The 22402-nt window shown below is 47.1% G+C and overlaps 1 protein-coding gene across 6 annotated transcripts in view; it reads left to right on the top strand.

The window, feature by feature from the left end:
• The window catches only part of zgc:110158 (uncharacterized protein LOC553590 homolog), a 44668-nt gene that overhangs the window by 8284 nt on the left and 13982 nt on the right, over window positions 1-22402 (top strand). For all 6 annotated transcript variants that reach the window (XM_061843378.1, XM_061843382.1, XM_061843383.1 and 3 more), the window contains exons 2-4: window positions 1807-1879; window positions 3507-3568; window positions 9415-9499. In XM_061843378.1, coding sequence (XP_061699362.1) covers window positions 1807-1879; window positions 3507-3568; window positions 9415-9499 — 220 coding nt within the window. The remainder of the gene's footprint in view (window positions 1-1806; window positions 1880-3506; window positions 3569-9414; window positions 9500-22402) is intronic.

Below are 22402 nucleotides of genomic sequence, written 5' to 3'. Positions count from 1 at the left end.
TCGTTAGCGACCTCCGTTATCGTGTTCACCGCGAGCGTCCGTTGACTATTAGCTGATCGGCCCGGTCGGTCGCGTCCGTTTCTCAGGAACGGCGATGAAGCCCCTGCGCCAATCGGACGCAGCTCTGGGGAGGGGAGCCGTGTGTCAAAAATTAAAATAAACGTTGTTTACGTTTGAGATGCACCAAAACTGAAAATGAGGAACCGAGGCCGAAAACCAAAAGAAATTACCGTGATTCCCGGCCTACACAGCGGACCTGGTTATAAGCCTCACCCCAGTACATTTGTAAAGGAAATACCATTTGGTACACATGTAATGGTGTGATGTTGTGCACTATAATAGAGACAGGATATATTATTTTGAAAGACTGCACGTGGTCTGGCATTTATTCTTTTTTCTCGTTATTTTCAACGCTATTACCGATGTAAGGAATCGGGCGTTTCATGGTAAGGGGAAAGTGCAGTTCAAGTGTTAGGGGAAGGGCTGAGAAACACAGGAAATAGGTTGCTTGTTTTATTTTGAAGCCACAGTTCACTTCCTCTTGTGTTTCTGATCGCTAAGTGTGAGAGCTTTGAGTGTCTTTGGCAAGAGAGTTCTGTGAACATTTGTGAACGTGTCTCCTTTTTAATACCGTGTAAGCGAGAGGATTAAACCAGGTTGAGACCGGCCAGCGTGTGTGTCTTATCATGCATCATACAAAAAAAAAAATATACAACGCAGGAATAGTCCCACTACACATTCACACGCCGCAAGTGCCCACATTCAAACTCACATTGAAACACAAGATATTTACAAAGAGTTTACAGAGATTTTAACACAATCGCTCGAACCGTGCTAACGCTGAACACTGGCGCCCCGCTAAAGCTTAAAAAAAACCGATTAAAAGCAAACATGCCAGTAAAAATCACAGAGACGCGGCTGTAACACGCTAGCGCCGCGCTAACAGGGCCGGACCGGTAAAAGTCGCTTCCTCGGCACATGTATTCCACCGGTCTCACTCTCACCAATGCTAAAAAAAAAAAATCACTGAGACATGCCAATAACGGAGCAGCAACACGCTAGCACGGTGCTAACGCTAGCGCAGCACTAACATGGCCGGTAAAAGTCACTTCCTCGGCACATATATTTCGGTCTCACACTTACCTTTTCCGCTCGAGTGCCCCCACGCGGCCGACAGGAAAAATGCACAAATTAGCCGCATCACCGCATAAACCGCAGCGTTGAAAGCGTGTGAAAAAAATTTCGCGACTATGTCAATTTTTAGTAGAATTCTATTTATGTCGACTTCCAGAACAATTTGTCCAAATTTTGTCAACACTTATGACCAAAAAAAAAAATAATAATTGAAAGTTTCACGCTAAAAAAAACCCAAAACTACTTTTAACTTGAAAACGGCAACATAAGTTTGACTATTAACAGGTTCTGAGTTTTAGCACCTTTTGAACCGCTGAAGAAAAGAGCGATTTAACCTGCAGCAATTAACCGTTCAAACGTTTTGTCTCGAATTCGACAAACCCGTCACGACGTGTACGACGAGAGCCAGTAAAACGCGAGTCCTAATTGTTTTTGTCTGAATGTTTACCCATTAAAGAGTCACAATCACCCGGTGCGTAATTTCAATCGCGCGCACGTCAGACTGTGCCTTTGTGCAAGCTTTGCGTCGTCCCCCCCCCCCCGCGTTGACAGCCGTTCTCCCGGAACTCTTCTCGCTTTTTAAGCCCGCCGTCGCGTCGCGTCTCGTGCTTGTAAACCGCCACCGATGAAATCATCTTGGCGTTAATCCTCTTCGGCTTTTTCCATTTTCAGGTTGGCGTTGTACGTGTACGAGTACCTCCTACACGTGGGAGCGCAGAAGTCAGCGCAGACCTTCCTGTCTGAGGTGAGGGTTGTCGATCTAGACCGAGGGGGTCTCGGACTCAATTTACCTCGGCGCGCGTGGACGTATGTGAAATTGAAATTCCAAATTAAAAACAATTCTGTCTTCTCAACAACAAAAAAATACAAAATAACTCACTACAAAACTCTCCTTGGCCACGCTGCTGTAACGTTCTCTTATTGAACACTATTTCTATGCTAGCGTCAAACCCGGTCGATGTCACACCCCCGATAGCATCTACCCCACCGTAAAAGTGCCATCCGTGTAAAACTCAATGGCCGCACTATCGTTATGCTTTCTTATTAAGGTGGGGGCTGCTAAATATCGTCTCGTGGGCCGCAAATGGCCCGCGCCCCGCATGTTTGACACCACCGATCAAACCCATAAACCAGGGGTGTCAAACAAATTTTTGTCCCGGCCCACATTGTACTTGCAGTTTCACCTCAAAGGGCCGTGACGGCTGTGAAACGCTAAAAATCTTTAACCGCCTCATCGTATTTACACATTTATGAACCAGTTTTGGAATCAGAACTCGAGGGTAATGGCGTTTTCCCCAACTATTGTTGTTCGCTCATACAAAAATGCTCGCAATATCTCAACGTTATCATTTATGATGTGACATTTTGAGATTTTGGTGCTGATTTGGGGGAGAGAAAAAAAAATCACGGAAGTTGATACACGTGATTTGCCTCCGCGGCCCACATACAATCACGCGGCGGGCCGGATCTGGCCCCCGGGCCTGGAGTTTTACACCTGTGCCGTAGACCTTAAAGGCGGCATTATTCATTTTATTGTGAGGCCAGTGCAGTTTTTGTTACCATGTTGACCGCCAGGAGGAGGCGGGGAGGGTCACTGGTACTCCCGAATCTTGTCGAGTCACCCAAAGCAGAGTAGCCCAGAACAGTCCATCTATTTGGGTAAGAGGTGGGGTACACCCCGGGACCGGTCGCCACAAATTGACAAGAACGCACTCACGATGATTGACGTGCATGTTCGTGGAATGTGGGAGGAATCTGGAGGGCCAGAAAATAAATGACGCAAGCGGAGATCTGAACCGGGAAGACTCGACCGGGAAGCCGAAACGCTAGCACTTAAATTTAATCCAAGGCAGATCCCGACTATAAAACGGACTTGGATGTAAAACTTCCTGCCGGTCCTTGACTGAAATTGGACGTTGCCGCTGATGTCCTCATGACAATTGCATGAGGTGTAGCGTACATTTTTTATGTGACGACCCGATAAAGTTACCCGGTGCGCTTTCCTGTCGTGTAGCCCCGCTCGCGATCTCAACGCGACGACGTTCGATTCGTGTTTCGCAATTTTGCTGAGCCAAACAAAGCGGCTTGAGATGGGAGAACTACAAAGCGGAGTGGGTCCGAAGTTTTGTTCTCTGAATGTCCGCAGTCAAAAGTATTTAGATGTCGATCCACGTCATGCCACGTTTTGGCAGAATCTTTATTTTTTCTGTGTAGCAGGAGTAAAAGTAGGGACTAATTGCGTAGCTGACAAAGCTACCACCAAATGAAACCCGCATCGAAGTTGACTGTTCCGAACTGTACTCCAAAAACCCCCCAAAAACAGAACGGTCCCGATTTGGGGGTCTGTCTTACCCAATCGGTTCTTTTCACAGATTCGATGGGAGAAGAACATCACATTAGGGGAGCCCCCCGGATTTCTCCATTCGTGGTGGTGGTGAGTATCACGATTTCATTTCGTTTATTAGAATCTCCATTAGCTTTGGCTAACTCCATCGCTATTCTACGGCGCGCCAAGATAACTAGCATAATTCCCAGTCTACAGAGTGCACTAGGTTATAAGCCCAAGAGTTTAGCATGAGCGTTAGCGCGGTGCTAGCGTTAGTGCGGCGCTAGCATTAGCGCACTTGGTTATAAGCCTCAGTAGACAGAAAGAGTTTAACGTTAAACTCTTTCTATGTCCCGAGGCTCGTAACCAGGTGCGCAAACACTGACGCCGCGCTAACACTAGCGCCGCATCACCGCAGGGTTGAAAGCGTGTGGAAAAAAAGTCGCGGCTTGTAGGCCGGAAATTACGGTCACGCGGCCACTTCAGGAACTATCGGACTTTCTTTGCCGCACCCGAGCGTTTTGAGCTCCATCCGGGCGGCGCCGTTTCTGCTGATTTTGTCGGTGAAATCCAGATTTTGTTGCTTCCGGAACCGTTAAATTCAGGGTACCGCATTGTGCTCTACAGACGTGACGTATTTGGACTAAAACGGCGCCCGTTACCTTGTGATTTATGATGTAAAAATTGGCGCTGTTGGTCACCATGGGGGGGGTGCCGCAGAGTCTCTCGGGGTTGACCAGACCCACTGAGGGTGTGACCTCCCCCCCATATCAAACCCCCCGCCCACCCAGCTTCGCTCTTGGTGCTCTCCCCTCCTCCAGTGTTGCATCTTTTCTTTCACCTCCCGGTTCCTGAAACAATGGATCCAGATGGTTGGTAGAAAGGACGGCCTCCCCTTCCCCCTCCTCACGCTTTTGTGTGTGCGCCCCCCCCCCCCACACACACTTTTCTCCTTTTGTTCACGCTGCAGAAGGATTCTTAGCAGATTATCCCGTTGCATTCCAGTCTCCTTTTGTGCCAACCGGCCCCTGTTTCTACTCCCCCCCCCGACCCCTCGCCACCGTCACGTCTGCCCCTGGCTAAGGTCCGACCGCCGCGGTGGGGGTCCGCACTTAAAACGCTTAAATTCAGCCGTTTTGTTTGTTTTAATTAGGAGCATTATCCATTATAGGCACGTTCCCCCGACTCATCACATGTACTTTCGCTACTTTATGATATCATAAGCATACGGTTCGCGTGCTAAGGGGACGGAAATTAGCGCTCCCCGCTCGCAGACGCCGCCGTAGACGATACCAAACTCTTGACCTCAAGCGGATTGTCCCGAGCGGAATTAATACGAGCCTGATCTGAGCGCACCGATGCCGACTCGCGCAACAACGCCGCCGAGACTTGGACGGGGGCCCAGAGCGAGAGTCTGAACCGGACCCCGAGGGCGGCAATAAATTAGCTCGCTCAATTAAAAGTGAAGCTGTTTTACACGCGCATACATTAGCCCAGACTGTTGAGTCGATGCAATCGGCGGTGAATGTTAAAATTCCTTTTATTGACAGTTTGCGCCGCGTTTAGGTTTGACGACCGTTTGGACCAAACGGCGGTTACGGGAACCGGTCAGAACCCGGAAAATAATAGTTTTCAATTAAAAAATAAATACATATTCATGACTTATTGTTTGGGCGGCACAGTGGATCAGCTGCTAAAGCAGTTCTGAGGTCTGAGGTTTGCATGTTTTCCCCTTGCCTGCGTGGCTTTTCTCCGGGTGGGCACTCCGGTTTCCTCCCACATCCCCAAAACATGCAACATTAATTGGACACTCTAAATTGCCCATAGGTGTGATTGTGAGTGTGGCTGTTTGTCTCCATGTGCCCTGCGATTGGCTAGCATCCAGTTCAGGGTGTACCCCACCTCCTGCCCGTTGACAGATGGGATATGCTGCAGCACTCCCCGTGACTCTCGTGAGGATAAGCGGCAAAGGAAATGGATGGATGGATGGATGGATGGATGGGCTGACTTACTGTTTGTATGTATTGAAAAATATGGGGGAAACATGGCTGCTCCGTTTGGAGATTTGTTTTTCGAGCAAACTGACTTACAGGATGTGTGGGATTCATAATAACACATTTGTGAAAAGTGTATCGGTCTCTCCTATACTGCCATCAGATGAAAAATGTATTTTAAGATGAACATTACCACAATTTTTGTTCTATTATAGGGAAGCCTGGAACAGATTAATGGAGTTTCCATGCATTTCAATGGGATAAGATGATTTGAGATACAAATGTTTTGCGTTACAAGCGTCGGAGGACATATTAAAGTCGTATCTGAAGCCGCCACTCTATTTTGAATGGTTACTACCAAACCTTGGCAAATGTGATACATATATTTGGGTCATTGATTGAATGAACATATGTTCATACGCACTTTTTCACTCGACAGAATATATGAAACCTTAAAGTGGTTAATAATCAGGCTTTGGGCTCACTTGCGCGCATCGTATGAGGGAAAATAATACAAAACATATTCAAATAAGTGGTGGATTTATGAACAGAAACCAGATTTGGTGCTAATTGGCCGTGTTAGTCAAGGACGATTCGTCGGTAAATTAGCTATGTTAAAAATATAGAGCGCGCACAGGCTTAAAATTGTGTTTCGGGTGGGGTGGGGGGTGGGGGTGCGGCACTGTAACTTTTAACCTCGGGGCCGATTCTGCTGAGTCACGAGAACGAATGCTGGGGGTGGCGGAGCACCATCAGCAATATGAAAATCCAAGGACGTGATTTTTAATAGCTACTAAGAGGATGGGACAGAATCATAATTCAGAAAGGTGAGAACCCCGGGTTAACTCGTGGGGAAAAATAAATCGGATGTCACGGTTTTTACGGAGAAAAGAATGCTAAAATCTATTCGAAAATGCACAGACAGCCAGTGGGGGGGGGAGGCCAAGACCGGAGTTATGTGGTCCAGACTCTTACGACAGCTCACGGCGTCGAACATCCCCCCGCAAATAAATACCCGTCGGCGGTCCGCCACAAGTTGTATTTCATAATTTTTCATTTCCTGTCAAAACACCTGAAAACTTCCGACTGAAAATGAATCGTGAAATCGAACAGAATCGGATGCCTCGTGAGCAGAGGCCTTCAGTTGCTATGAAAAATTAAGTTTGATAAAACGAGCCTCGGGCAAAGTTTAGCAGAGCAAAATCGGGTGTGCAAAAAAAAAAAAAAAAAAAAAAATGTAAAAAATGTCAAGGACCCGCGCTAAAAATTTGAACAGGAAGTGCAACTGACGTGAGGGAATTCGCACAAACGGTACCCGGTCGGCAGCAGGGTGGTGGCTGCTTCGGACGCGTGCTGGATGCTAAATTGCTAACGTGAGAAAAGCGTTAAATTATTAAAGCATATTTATTGTCACGATGCTTCGAAAGTCAAAAAATCAAACAAATCAGCCCAGCACACCAATTTCACGATTCACGCAATGCCAGAAATTGGTCACTTTTGGGTAAATCCCAGTCTTCCTACTTTGATGAACTTGCCTGAATTAGCCCCAATCTGAATTATGTATCTAGCTAACGTGCCCCCCCCCCCCACACACACACACCCCGGCATGATCTTAGTATTCGCCATGAAAACGGGGTCCGAGGGTCCCCGTTCTTGCGGCCGTGTTGTTGTTTTTCCCCTACCAAAGGCGCTCATTTGCATCCTTGAGGGCCCGCCGTGCACTTTGACCTCACGGCGCAGCGAAGCTAACTCGGATAATTAGTTGGCTTTCCAGATCAAAACGGAACAGATCAGTTCACGCGGCTCTGCCATCGGCCCGTCTGCAATTAGCAGGATTTGATTGGGTTTCTGTTTAATTGTTTTGGCGTTCCACAGGGTTTCTAGCGCACCCATCCCCAATCGATGCGCAACGACCGATCCAATTAGGACTTCTGAGACATCTAACCGGATTGTGTCTCTGCTGAGTTTGTAACGTCGGCCCCGTTTCCCACATTCGGCTCGCCCAACGGACCGCGCTCCAAGTTTGTATCGATGCGTTTTTCGTGCACATCGCAGACCGCTTTGCGGGTTAAAGCGCCACCGTCATGGAATGCATGATTTTTTTTTTTGTGTGTTATTAATGGAAAAAAATGGCAAATGGTATTTTCACCACAATACATGATTTTGGCTTTTTGTAACTCAAGCTGTGCAAATCCTCTTGAAGGATTTGTTTTCGAGAAGAAGCAGGAAGTGACATCAGTAGCAGACGCCCACTCAGGCGGTCTTGTACGTTTATGCTAGTTTTACCCGCTGGAAGGTAGCTCATTGTTCCTTCGGGTTAGCCAAAATGGCGGCTCGTTGTATTGCCGGATATTGTCCGAACACTCGGAAAAATGGATTTACTATTCATACTTTTCAAAAAAGACCCGGTTTCTCGTGAAAAATGGATTGCACGGGTGCAAAGGACGAGAGCTCCGTGGGTTTCCAAATGATAGGTTGGTGTGTATCTTCTTCTTTTCCTTTTGGCTTGTCCCGTTAGGGGTCGCCACGGCGTGTCATCTCAGATGAACGCATATTTCTTTGGCGCAGTTTTACGCCGGATGCCCTTCCTGATGCGACCCGTCTGCCTTTCAGCCAGGGAGAGAAGCTGAGGTCTGAGGTTTGCATGTTTTCCCCGTGCCTGCGTGGCTTTTCTCCGGGTGGGCACTCCGGTTTCCTCCCACATCCCCAAAACATGCAACATTAATTGGACACTCTAAATTGCCCATAGGTGTGATTGTGAGTGTGGCTGTTTGTCTCCTTTGTCACGGCCAAACCCGCTTATCTTCCGAGATCTGACGAGATCGAGCGTTCTCAGGGTAGCGTGGCCGTAAGCCACAGGTAGGTGTATAGAGCTACTAAAAAAAAACATATAAACATATGGGACATAATCCTCTCTGAACAAAACAAAAGATCCGCATACTTTGTACCGCGGCTTCGGCGGTGCCCTGTTCGCCGCGGACGGCTTCGGCCCAGGTGGCTCATCGCGGTGCCGCCTGGGTGGCTCATACATACTGTCTGGGAGTCTGTTGTTAGTTAGAAGTGATCCGCATATCATCTAAATATGGCTCGAAACGATTGGGTAATATTGCCCCGGTCACTTCACTCGATTGTGAGACGTTCTCGTCTTCGGAATGAGATTCCGTGTCCCATGGCAGGTGTGCCACAACGTGTTCTCAACGGCGAATGTAACGGCCAGACGTTGCAGGCAATATGGCTACCGCTTGGATGTCGAATGGGACTTCCGCAACTTTGCGCACGTATAACACGCTCTCCGCTCATATTTACTTTTTCGTACAGACATTGAAGTGAATAATGTCATATGTATTTTTCATTACGATATCTATTTTAGAATGTTTGTAGGCATGGCAGTGGAGCTTTAAGTTCCCAGTCTTGCCACTCTGGCGCAAGTTCACGTCAGCGAGGCGTTCAGGGACACGAGTGTATTTATTATTGTGTACTGCCCCCAGGTGGCCGAGGAGGACACTTCAGAAGGAGTAGCTTTCACTTGATGCAGAGTGACAAAAAGTGTTGAATTCTTTGAAATTCTAGTCTTGCATTTCATTGCTGTGCGTTATTGTAAAGTGAAATATTATGGAAGTGGGGGGGGGGGGGGGACGCACGGGTACCAAGTGGAAGCGGGTAGGAATGCGGGCCGAGTTTTCGTTCGCAATGATCGAACCCCCGACTCGCTGACCACACCGGTGCAGTTCACCTACAAAGACTCTGTGCTTTGGTTTTTGGTTTGGTCATGCCCACACATTATTCTGGAGCATTGACAGTTTATTTTGTCCGCATTTTGAAGCCTCAGTTTATATGCTCGGATTATGATTTTTTTTTTTTTTTTTTTTTTAAATTTGGTGGGGGTTGATGTCGAATTTAGAAGACTTACGCGTTGTCGCTCGACATGGACTTCAACATTCCCCTCTCGTTGCTTTTCAGCGTGTTCTGGGACTTGTATTGTGCCGCTCCGGACCGACGGGAGACGTGCGAGCACTCCAGCGAGGCCAAAGCCTTCCATGACTACGTAAGTGACATCCTCCCCGTTCGCGGCTACTTCGGCTTTTTTTCTTTGCTGTTTGTTTCCAAAATGAACGAGATATTGTTACAATGTTTTTTTGTCCTTTTTAGTAATTCGAGAAAGTCTACTTTTAAGAGCTTCCCAGCTACTCTATAGAGCTCGTGCACCGAAGTCGCGTGACTGGCCGCATTGTTGACGGTCCACAAAGCATTCTTCGATGCTAAGTCGGTTGGAGACGACACGAAAATACGTCTTGTCGCGTGGCGCCCAGAGTTTTGCCCGATACCGTTGAACATTTAGAAGGTGATAATAAACGTGGGTACATGGAAAAATTAGAGACACTTGGCATACGACCCATATTTAATGTCGGATTTGAGATTTTCGCCGATAAGAAATTGGACTGTTATTTCACTTCCGCTTGTCGTGGACAACTGGATCGAAACGTGGATCTGGTGAGTAAGGCGTCGAAATTTATACGGAAGAGTTTGAAAGCCTCGAAATGTCTGGACGCATACAAATACTTCGTTGCTGGATCTGTTCTCAACCGGGAGACGGCTCGTGAACGCGGAAGTGTGTTCGGTGTGACACGTTAACCTTTGCCGAAATCCAACCATCTTTTCAGCTGGTATTCAATACAAATACCAATATTTAAATAAATGACTCATTCATTAACTATGATTGGGAAAAAAAAAGGAGGACGAGTGAGTCAGCTCCTCCGTAGCGTTTCCCAAGAAGTATTTATAATGCCAAGTTGCGTTAAAAACAAGATTGCGTGGGCTCCTCACGTACACGAAGCGTGTTGTGGCCACACGTTAAACTTTGGTAAACCCCTCCATGATGGATGTTTTTTTTTTTTTTTTTTATCTGCATTGTTCTCAAATGAGTCCAATGCGTATTTAAAAAAAAAAAAAAAAGAAAATAAACCGCTGGGATAGGCTTCAGCCCCCGTACACAGAAGCGTGTTGCGGCCACACATTAACCTACGTAAACCTCTGTGACTGAGGATTTATTATTATTATTATTATTTTAAATGGATTGTTCTCAAATGAGCCAACTTGGCATTATGAATACTTCTTGGGAATTTGAGATTGAAGAATAATTCCTACCTGAAATGAAACGATCGCTACACAGGGGTGTGCGTATTTTGGCCGGCCACCATCCATCACGTTTAATTACCGAAATCTATCGATATTTTCTGGTCTTTTCAGCTGGTATTCCGTAGAATGACCTCTTTGAATATCTGTCTCGTCCGTTGTAACAACCAACAGCACGACAAGTCTTGAGCATTGTGAATATTCTGCTCCGGTTCAATCTCGAGCAGCTCTTTTTGACCGTGAAAATTGTGAGGTCACGTGCGCGAGCTCCATATTATCTCTCGAGAACCTCGGCGTTAAACCTCTCTTAGCAATGCCGGTGACGCCACACGCCGCAAACAATGCCGGACCGGTGACTCGACGTAAATTGCGGCGTAATGCTAACCGGCGAGTTTGCGGCGATAACGCAACAACCCGCCGAAGCGCGGATTACAAAAAGCGGCCCGAGACCACGTCTTGTTATGGTTCGGAAGCACGAAGACGCCGCCGTAACCGTGTCGTCCGCTGTGTAAACGTCACATGTCATAATGGATACCCTCTGGTCAAGTGTGCGTGTGTGTGCGCGTGTATGTGGGGAGATAATGGAATCGAGTTCTAATCCGGTAATCCCAGCACTGGGTTGACGCTAAACCAGGGATTTGTGCGCGTCTCTGTGTGGGGAGGTGTGGTTGTGTGATGTTTGTGCGCGTCGCTGTGTGGAGCTGTATGTAATTGCGTGTTCATCAAAGTGTACCTTTTGTGTTTGCCATGATTTGTGTGTCTGTGTAATTGTTTACGCGCATCCGGGATATGCGATTGTGTGTTTGTTTTTCCGTGCGATGCCGTCGTCGCCGCGTGTAATTTGATGACTCGGGGCGTCGTTGGCACGCAGCCCGTACGGGGTGGGGGGGGGGGGATGTCACACCCCCGGCGCCAGTTAACCCGCGTACATGCGTGACCGTCCGACACGGCCGCTCGCCGTCTTCATCTAAAAGCGACGGAGCCGAGGTTGAATTTTGGCCGCGGGACCCCCGGGGCGTCGCTCCCGGCGCAGGGGTCCTTTCGGCTCGGCAGGAAAAGGAAACATTTTTGTTTGCTCTCTCTTATCTTTACAAGGGTGAGGGGAAGGTTCTGAGGGCTGTTTTGGCGTTTTACGAGGCGTTATCCGGATGAGGAGATGAAGGCCTTTCGGGCTTCTTTATCTCGACGATCTTCAACGGTAGTTTATTGACGCGAGTTGTTTTTTTGTTTTTTTTTTACTGTTTGTGGTAATTACAGCGTGCGTGGGGGGGCGTTAAACAACAGACGCGTCTGCCCTTTGCGACGCGTCTAATCCTTTTGATTCCACACCGCTTCCGGTGAGTCCTTCGCTCTTCGTTCGTTGGAATTCAGAACATGGTCGGCGGCGTTCGCGCTCGGACGTTAGCTCGGCCGAGCGACCGTTTGCGTGAGAGTGCTGCTGTTTCGGTTAACAACGTGAGTTTAAAAAGTTGCCTTCTAGTTTTGAAATGGATTCACATGTTAACTTTCTATTTCACGTCGGTGCATCACAAATACAGTGAAGAAAAAAAAAAAAAAAGTATTTGAACACCCTGCAATTTTGCATGTTCTCCCACTAAGAAATCATGGAGGGGTCTGAAATTTTCATCGTAGGTGCGAGATGATCTAAAAAGAAAAATCCAGAAATCACAATGCATGATTTTTTTTAACCATTTATTTTTGTGATACAGCCGCAAATAAGTATTTGATCACCTAAGAAAACCAATGTTAATATTCTGGTACAGTAGCCTTTGTTTGCAATTCCATTTCCTGTAGTTGTTCACCAGGTTTGGACACACTGCAGGAGGGATTTTGGGCCAGTCCTTCACTCAGATCTTCTCTAGATTAGACAGGTTTCTGGGCTGTTGCTGAGAAACACGAAGTTTCAGCTCCCGCCAAAGATTTTCTATTGGGTTTAGGTCTGGAGACTGGCTAGGAGACGCCAGAACCTCGATATTCTTCTTACGGAGCCACTCTTCGTTTTTCCTGGCCGTATGTTTCGGGTCATTGTCATGTTGAAAGACCCACCATGACCCACCCATCTTCAATACGCTGACTGAGGGAAAGAGGTTGCCAACCAAAATCTCACAATACACGGCCGCGGTCATCCTCTCCTTGATGTAGTGCAGTCGTCCTGTCCCATGTACGGAAAAACACCCCCAAAGCATGATGCCAACATCCCCGAGCTGCACATTAGGGACGGTGTTCTTGGGATGGAACATTCGTCTTCCTCCAAACATGGTTAGTAGAATTCTGACCAAAAAGTTCCATTTTGGTCTCATCTGACCACAAAACCTTCTCCCATGACTCCTCTGTATCATCCAAATGGGGGAACCTTCCGTGCCGTGCATGATTTCAAACCATGACGTCTTCGTGTATTACCGACAGTCCCCTTGGAAACGGTGGTCCCAGCTCTTTTCAGGTCATCGACCAAGTCCCGTCGTGCAGTCCTGGCCTGATTCCTCACCTTTCTAAGGATCACTGAGACCCCACGAGGTGACATCTTGCAAGGGGCTCCACTACCGATAAAGATCGACCGCCATGTTTAGCTTCTTCCATTTTTCTAACGATTGCTCCAACAGTGGACCTTTTTTTCCACCAAGCTGCTCGGCGATTTCTCCGTCGCCCTTTCCAGCCGTGCGGAGTTGTACAGTTTTTTGTCTCTGGTGTCTTCGGACAGCTCCTTGGTCTTGGCCATGTTAGAGGTTTAAGTATTACTGATCGTGTGGGTTGGACAGGTGTCTTCACGTGGCTCACGACCTCACACGGGTCTATCCGGTTTTGGGTAATACATGGAGTGAAGGTGGACTTTTAAAGGCAGACTCACAGGTCTTTGAGGGTCAGAATTCGAGCTGACAGACAGGTGATCAAATACTTATTTCCTTCACTGTAAACACATGACCAGTCCTCGCTGATTGGTAAAAAATGGCGGCATTTCTGCATACAATGTACGACACATCCGGCAAATTTATGGAGCCGACGGGAAAGACGGCGATTGTTTGTCAAAATCGTCACCAAGAAAGGAATTTGTCGCATCCGACGGTGGCTTCAAGGTTTGTCTTTTGTGGAAAAAGTGAGTCAACAAAGTGAAGAAATTCCACCTCCTCCGCACAGTAGCAAATATATATTCCTTCTTTTTTTTAATTTTTGCAGTCACACGCTCCTCGGCCGCGTCTTTTTCTTGGCCCCCGCGCCGTCTCCGTGGAAAACGAGCCGAGTGGATGTTGTGTCTGCGGCGCGGATTCGCGCCGTCATCCTGTACATGCGCCCCCGAACCTTGTGCCAGTTCCGAGGAGCAGCCGGGCTCTCTGTCTGTCCGCCGCGGCGTCCCCCGCATCCTGTCGAGCGCAATGGTCGTGTTTTGACTGGGCGGCGATAATGGCTGGATCCGCCGCAGTCAGCTCTTTTGGCTTCCCTTTTTTTCGCAATCCCACCGTCCCGTCTTCCGTCTACACTCTCTCCGGTTTTATGTGTCTGTGCACGCAGTAAGGACGGCGGGTCAAGGAGACGGCGATGAGGTACATATCAGTGTGAAGCAGAATGTAGATTAGTCGCCCCGCCTCTCCAGGCGGGGACCGGCACACGCACTAACGCATATTTCTACCCCGCCTTCCTTCCATCTCGTGTTTATGTCCCCGTTTTTATCCCCGCGAACGATACCAGGCACAGGTCAATAATGTGTCGAGCGCGATTGATCCGTCCAGCAGGTTTCGCACTTGCGAAGGGAAATGCTGCGGTGTACCATGAGTCGTTAGCTTCCCGCGGTTGGATTCAAACTCTTGTTTCCGAGCGCACAGTTTTGATGAAGCACTTATGTGAGATTTTTATTTGATGTTCATGACTTTCAAGTGACGCGTGTGTCGGAAATGACGTTCGCGGAACACACGCTTGTAACAGATGCATCTGAAGTGCATCCTTGCGTTGCTATACGGTTACTTCTTCTCAAATTAGCGTAATTTCCGGCCTACAAGCCGCAACGTTTTTACACACGCAAGGGGGCACTCGAGTGGAAAAGGTACAAGTGAGACCGGTGGAATATATGTGCAGAGGAAGTGGCTTTTACCGGTCCTGCTAGCGTGTTGCTGCTGTTACTGGCGTGTCTTAGTAATATTTACCGGTAAACTTTATTTTGACCGGCCCTATTAGCTAGTGCGGCGCTAGCGTTATCACTAGCGTTAGCGCTAACATTAGCGGCACGCTAGCGTTAAACTTTTTCTGTGTACCATGTTTCTATGTAAATATCTCCTGCTTCAATGTGGGCACTTGCGGCTTTTACACAGCTGCGGCGCATTTATGTACCAAATGGTATTTCCTTTACAAATGTACTCTGTGAGGCTTATAACCAGGTGTGCTCTGTAGGCCGGAATTATGGTCATTTTTGCGTCCATTTTGCCTTAACGGGTCCACTGCATTTCACGAAGATTCCTACTTTTAGACAAATAACGTGTTCTCATCAGCACATCAACTTTAACTTGTTGAAATCTGATATTTCAAAATCTTTGTGAATTTGAATTTTGACTTTTTGCAATACGATTTAGAAATCAAAGCGTTGGCCTCACAGTTCTGAGGTCCCGTGTTCGATACCGGCCCTTGCCTGCGTGGAATTTGCATGTTCTCCCCGTGCCTGCGTGGGTGTTCTCCGGGTGGGCACTCCGGTTTCCTCCCACATCCCAAAAACATGCAACATTAATTGGACACTCTAAATTGCCCCAAGGTGTAATTGTGGGTGCGGCTGTTTGTCTCGATGTGGCCCGCGATTGGCTGGCGACCAGTTCAGGGTGTGCCCTGCCTCCTCCCCGTTCACACCTGGGATAGGCTCCAGCACTCCCGCGACCCTCGTGAGGATAAGCGGCGAAGAAAATGGATGAATGGATGGATTTAGAAATCAGGTGATGTGAAGTTTGATGTTTCAACATCTGACCTTTGGAACTTTGAATTCACAAGTCATTTTTGAAATTGTGAGTTTTGAATTAGCAACTTCAGAAAGTTAATGTTTTGAAATTCACCGTCTCCACGGTTACCGCAATGTCAGAGATTTTAGAGCCCACAACGGCCCGAAACATGAATGGGAATCGGTTTATTGCCATTGTCAGTGAACGTTACGTTCACGACTAGGAGGTTTTTCTTGGGCTGATGCTGCAATCCCGTACATAACTGGTACAAAACAAAAATCAAAAGATTGTATTTTGCTTCTTGCTTGGCAAAAACTGCAAAGGTGGGAGCTTCCTAATTTGATATCCAGGGAAATCCCTGATATGTAATATTTCAGCGTCACCAATTGGTGTTTTTCTGTGTTTACGCCGCAATCGCATCGGCGCATACGGTTTGTGAAAGATGTCGTATTTTTATCCACATTTGGAAATCGGCCCGAGCTGCCTTTCTCATGACGCCGTTGTGGCTCGTATCCAGCTGCAGAGCAAAAACCATGAAGTGTAAATCCAGCCCGAGCCCACACGGCGTCTCGACAGACATCGGTGTGTTAAAAAAAAAAAAAAGTTTTGAAGATGCTCTGGAAACAGTCCGGGTCACCCGCCCGCGGATGCTTCAAGCCCCGCTCGCAATGTTTACGGTCAACTTAAAAGGTTGTCCGCTTGACGTCACGTGTCTGCGGCTATTTGCCAGGGGCCGGATGATCAAAACCTGCTTCCCGCACAGATAAAAAAAAAAAAAAAAAAAAAAAGTGGGAGGGGGGGGAATCACCTCCTCCTAACCCAGCAGGCAGAACACATCCGAAAGTCACATTCACGGCCTTTATTCTGAGGCTCAATTCAATTGATTTTTTTTCCACCTATTAAATTAATGGTTGTTTTATTTCATTTTATTTTATTTTTACATCAATACCAATTACAAGCAATTACCTCATTTGAGCCCCCCCCCCCAAAAAAAAAAAAAAAAACCTTGCAGCTGTAATAAACCCAGAACCATTCTCCAGGGTTGGGGTGGGGTGGGGTGGGGGGGCATCAAGCAATTTCTCTGGATATTAAAAGTCATGTTTCACTTTGAGATAATGGAAATTGAAATAATTTTTTCCCAACCATTAGCAAGGTTTAAAGTCCATGTAAAGTTAATAATGTCTTTCAAATTCGACACAGCAGAGTCATTATCGAGCTCGAAGTTTTATCCGTCACACCTTTTATAGTTACCGTAATTCCCGGCCTACAGAGGGCACCTGGTCATAAGCCTCGGTACACAGAAAGAGTTTAACGCTAGCGTTAGCGCGACACTAGCGTTGGCGCGGCACCAGCTAGCGGTGCTAGCGCTAAACTCTTTCTGTGTACCGAGGCTTATAACCAGGTGCGCTAACGCTAGCGCCGCAGTAACGCTGGCGCCGCGCTAACGCTGGTGCCGCGCTAATGCTGGCGCCGCATCACTGCAAAAACCGCAGGGTTGAAAGCGTGTGAAAAAAGTTGCAGGTTGTAGGCCGGAAATTACAGTACCTTATTACTACTACTTTTTTCAGGCACTGTGAACCCTGCAGCATAGTAACGATGAGGGGAAAATATTGGTGTTTTTTTTTTTTTTTTTTTTTTTTTGGCACCAGCGGGAATGAGTTTAACAGTACAACAAAAACTTGTTTGAATTAAATGGTTCAAACGCGGCTGTTCCCTACAATGCACTCGGATTTTTGCATGCACAAATGCTTCCGACGTGTTGAAGAAGAAGACTACACTTTCAGCGTGTGTAGAAGAAGAAGAATTGCATGAAGAAGTAGAATAATCTACCTCAATTGCGCATAGAAGAAGATGAAGCTAATTCTAGCGTGTGTAGGAGAAGATGACGCCAATTTTTGGTGCTCTCAAAACAGGGCGTAACATGACACGCACGATCGGAAAATATATATTTTTAATTTAATTCAAAATCTTTCACGAAAATTGGCCGGTCTTCCTTTTACGAGGTCTGCCAGTGGATTTTCAATGAGCGCCAAAGAATCTACTTTTAGTCTACTATCACCAACGGACTAAAAGCCTGGACTACGACGTGAGGAGAACAGAACAACTTTAGGGGTAACTCGAGATCGAGTTTTTCAGAGTTTTCTTCAACTCGGATACTGAAGACGATGACTTTAGCGGTATCAGCGAACAGGTGGAGGATGAATAAAAACTCAGTTTTGTCTTATGTTTGAGCCGTTTTACTCCCGTGTTACTGTCACAGGTTGGAAACAAGTTATGGAAAATAAACATTTACAAAGTCTTTCTGCGTGAATCGGTCATTTCATAAACGTACCAGTATGCACGGTGTATATTTGCTGCTTATGGTCTGGCGTGGCCTCTGTATGAAGGGAAAAAACAAGCTACACAGAGCACACAGCTAATTACGTCGTTCGGAAAATCCGGTAGTTTGTTTTTATTTTATATTTTTTATAATTGAGCTGTTTGGATGTTAATCTATTGCTCGTGTGCAGCGATCACGTGGACCAGTTCTGACACGGCTTTATCAATTTTTAAGACGGCGGCAGGAATCGTCGTACGACGTGAAACCCTCTTTCATTTGCCCACTTTGTCAGCGGTCGCTGGTCCAGATATGAAATATACTCAATCATTTTACAGTGTAGCTCGACGGAAGCAGGCCATCAAAATATAGTTTACACTCGCAGTTGCGCAAATATTCCCAGGCGTTTTGTGTGTGTGTGTGTGTGTGTGTGTGTGTGTGTGTGTCCCTTGGGTTTTTGGTGAATTTTTCCACATGCTTCAACGAAAGAATTGCATCATCATCAAGCTTTTAAAAAGCTGCTTTCAAGTCAACGTTGCCATTTGCACTTTTTCTCTCAGTGTGGTAATTCCCTGCTACTGCAAATATGTAGTACCTTAGATCTGCTTATTAGCGTGCCCAGTGCTATTTTGTGATGTATGACACAAGTGCTGGTTTGACTTCCAAGTTGTTCTAATTTGAAACGAATTTTCCCCAAATTGGAAATACGGTGATACATTTAAGAGTTGTTTGTTGCTTTTTTTTGCGTTTTTGTTTTGTGTCGCAAGGCAAAATTTGAGGTACAAGCAAGTTCGGCTACACCGCGGCTTGAGTGAAGCGAAAAGGAAGTACTTTAATGCTAGCGCGTTCGCAAACGGATTAACTGGCCAACCAGACTCCGGCTCCGGGTGTCGCACGCTAGGCCACGCCCCTTTAAGGCACACATCCAACACACGGGAACAATTGGTTGGACATTTCCGACCTGTCACGATAATAGCCAATCAGATAGCCGCATTGTCTTGACACGCCCCTCCCGCCGTATCGTCCCACGAGCAATGCCGGTTGCCAGTAGCGTGCGCTCGGAAAAGTTAACGTTACGAAGGAAACGGTCCTCGGATGCGCTTGGGAAACGGGCAATTCTGATGAAAGATATGCCTCGTTGATTCATTTTCCAAATCCCGAAACACAGTTGACGCAGCGTCTACGATTGATTAAGGCTAGCGGAGGCGCGCGCGAACAACTAAATCTGGAGGATATCAACAAACACAAGCTTGTATGTTCGAAATTATTATCAGGGCTTTATACATTGCTGGAGAACGACTTTCACTTTGTTAGCGTATCACTGCAACTGCAATATTATCTGGAATACGCGATAGAGAATCGACTTCAAACATGTTCTGTTGCTTGTGGGACGTGGCTGAGGGGGCGGAGCTTAAGCTCGCCGTCGGAAAGGTCCGTTATAAAGTGGATATAGGGGACGCTGTGGATCTCGCTTGTGGGGATAGTTGCTTTTATTAAAGACTCTCGCGAAATCCACTTTGGAACAAGAACTACTTGATGTTATTTATAGTCTGTACTAGTATCGTGCATCGAGATTGATGGTGGCCAAATGTACCGCTCCTATTCCTCTTCTTCTCTTCTTCTTCTCCTTGCGTGTTTATCTGAACTCTCTCTCTCTCTCTCTCTCTCTCCTCTCTCTCTCTCTCTCGCTCTCTTCTTCTGCATCTTCTTGTTATTTCTCCTTCCTGGAGCGGGGGATGCCAGGGGGACAGAGTGCAGATAGGACCTGTCTCCATGGCAACAGCTTCTGCAAGCTTGTGATGCCCCTTACTCGGTGGTGGGTGTGTGTGTGTGTGTGTGTGTGTGGGGGGGGGGGATTGTGCGATAGGGACGTCAGGTTTTAGGGGCACACGCACACTTGGAAGAATATGCGCCGGACTGAGGGATGTGGGGGTGGGGGGGGGTGTTGGAGGGAAAGAGGCAGTCGACCCCTCCGCCTCCCCAGGGACTCTGTGGCCTGCTCAGAGAATTAGCATAAAGATGGGGGGAGGTGTGTTTTGGTGTGCGATTTTCATATTCCTTCCTTTTCTTTTTCCTTCCTCGTGGACGTCCGTCGGTGCGCCGGCAAATGATTGGAAGCGCGTCCGTCGTGGTGGATGATCAGCGTTTGTGTGTGCGTGTGTTAATACGTCACTGACCGGCCCGCTGTCCCCTCCCCAGGGTCTTGAACACACAACCCCCCCCCCCTTCCCCAGCCCCCCACTACTGAAAGGCAGCACTTTAGAAGCTTGTGATTCAACTCTTTTGTGTGCGTGTTTGCGCGCGTTTGTTCCGGCAAGCTTATGTAAGCGTTTCTCAACACGAGCGTACGCGCGGACAAGAATACGGTTATATCATATTTAACTCCCGGGCTGAATCGTTTGGCTCCCCCCCCCCCCCCCCCCCCCGCCCGCTTACCGCTCCACCCCCACCCCCGAGATCTCCACTTTATTTGGGGTCTGTATGGTTCACCCCGACGTAAAGGAAATGGAAAACAAGTTTGTCTGCGCGAATGTGATGAGCAAAAAAAAAAAAAAAAAAAAAAGTTGCGGCTGTGCCACGTTTTTGTATTTTTTTAAAAAGCGTTTGTCAAAAATCAAGTGGCAGGAAAAAGTGTTTGACGCGGAAATCCTGTAAAAGAGTCCAGATGATTTTTTTTCTTTGATCATATTTTTCATGATCGTGAGAAGCCAAAAATGAAAATCACATTTACAGTAATTCCCGGCCTACAGAGCGCAGCGCACCTGGTTATTAGCCTCATCCAGTACATTTGTAAAGGAAATACCATTTGGTACAGCGGATCAGCTGGTAAACCGTTGGTCTCACAGTTCTGAGGTCGCTGGTTCAATCCCGGACCCGCCTGTGTGGAGTTTGCATGTTCTCCCCATGCCTGTGTGGGTTTTCTCCGGGTGGGCACTCCGGTTTCCTCCCACATCCCAAAAACATGCAACATTAATTGGACACTCTAAATTGCCCGTAGGTGTGAATGTAAGTGCGGCTGTTTTTTGTCTCGATGTGCCCTGCGATTGGCTGGCAACCATTTCAGGCTGCCCATTGACAGCTTGGATAGGCTCCAGCACTCCCCGCAACCCTCGTGAGTATAAGCGGCAAAGAAAATGGATGGATGGACATACGTAGGCCGCAGTCGCGTAAAAGCCGCAATCCCCACATCGAAAATGACATTGAAACACAAGATATTAATTATATTATAGAAAGAGACAGAGAGTTTAATGGTAGCGCTGCCGTGCTAACGCTCATGCTAATGCTAGCGCTGCTGCGCTAACACTAATGCCGGCGCGGCCGCGCTAACAGGGCCAGTTAAAAAAGTCGAATGCCCCCTTCCGGCCATCAGAAAAAATGCACAAATTAGCCGGAAATTACGGTAGTTTCAATTCATGGTTGTACACCATTTGAACAATGTAAAACAATGTAAATGTAAAATATAATGTAAAAAAAAAAAAAAAAAGGGCCATGCTAATGCTAACAAGACCGTTAAAAAAAAAAACATACCGGTAAAATCACTGAAACACGGCAGTAACACGGTAGCGCAGGGCTAACAGGGCCGGACCGGTAAAAGTCACTTCCTCGGCATAGATATTCCACCGGTCTTACTTTTACCTTTTCCCTCGAGTGCCCCCTTGCGGCTGCTAGAAAAAAATGCACAAATTAGCCGCATCACCGCATAAACCGCAGAGTTGAAAGCGTGTGAAAAAAGTCACTGCTTATAGGCCGCAGATGCGTAAAAGCCGCAAGTGCCCACATTGAATCACGAGATATTTACAAAGAAAGACGGTACACAGAGAGTTTAACGCTAGCGCTAACAGGGGCGGTTAAAAAAAAAAATCAAAAAAACTTACCGATAAAAATCACTGAGACATGGCAGTGACACGCTAGCGCAGCGCTAACGTGGCCGGACCGGTAAAAGCCACTTCCTCGGCGCATATATTCCACCGTAATGGAAATTACAGTACATTTCAATTCATCCCTTAGCCCGATGCTAAAAGTTAAAAATACACTAAATAACAGACTGCATGAATGTTTTTTTGAATACATTTTTTCACCCCTCCCAACACACTTTAACCACATTACAACTTCATAAAACACTTACAAACGAGTAATAGCAAATATGCTTGCAATAGTAAAATTGCGAGTATGAACTGTAGAGAAAATAGTGTCGATATTGCGGCGTCTGCGTGACCCGGTCGGGCGGCATGTGACATTGGCGAGTGCGTGCGAGCGTCCGGAGCGCGAGTCGTAGCCAACAGCGGCGCCTTTGTGAGCATGTTGGGTTGTTGCCACTGCGGCTTCCCTTGCACGCATACAAGGACGTTAATATCGTATATAGATATATCGGCTTTAAAAAAAAAAAAAAAAAAAGCAATAGCTATAAAATGCATATTTCTGCAATATGGACGGGTGTCGCCCTTCAACGCATGTCCGACGTGTTTGCTTCGGGTGCTGCCGGCTGCAACTGAGATCATATTACTGTGTAACTAATGTAACGCGCGTAAACGGTTCGACTTGTTTAAATCCCGGTCGGCGCGTTTGCTTGCTTCAACGAGGCCAAAAT

This window comes from Syngnathoides biaculeatus, chromosome 15 (assembly GCF_019802595.1).
Source record: "Syngnathoides biaculeatus isolate LvHL_M chromosome 15, ASM1980259v1, whole genome shotgun sequence".
NCBI classification, from domain to species: domain Eukaryota; kingdom Metazoa; phylum Chordata; class Actinopteri; order Syngnathiformes; family Syngnathidae; genus Syngnathoides; species Syngnathoides biaculeatus.
The sequence above is the reverse complement of the archived record's forward strand: the minus strand, read 5'-3'. Positions and strand labels throughout refer to the sequence as shown.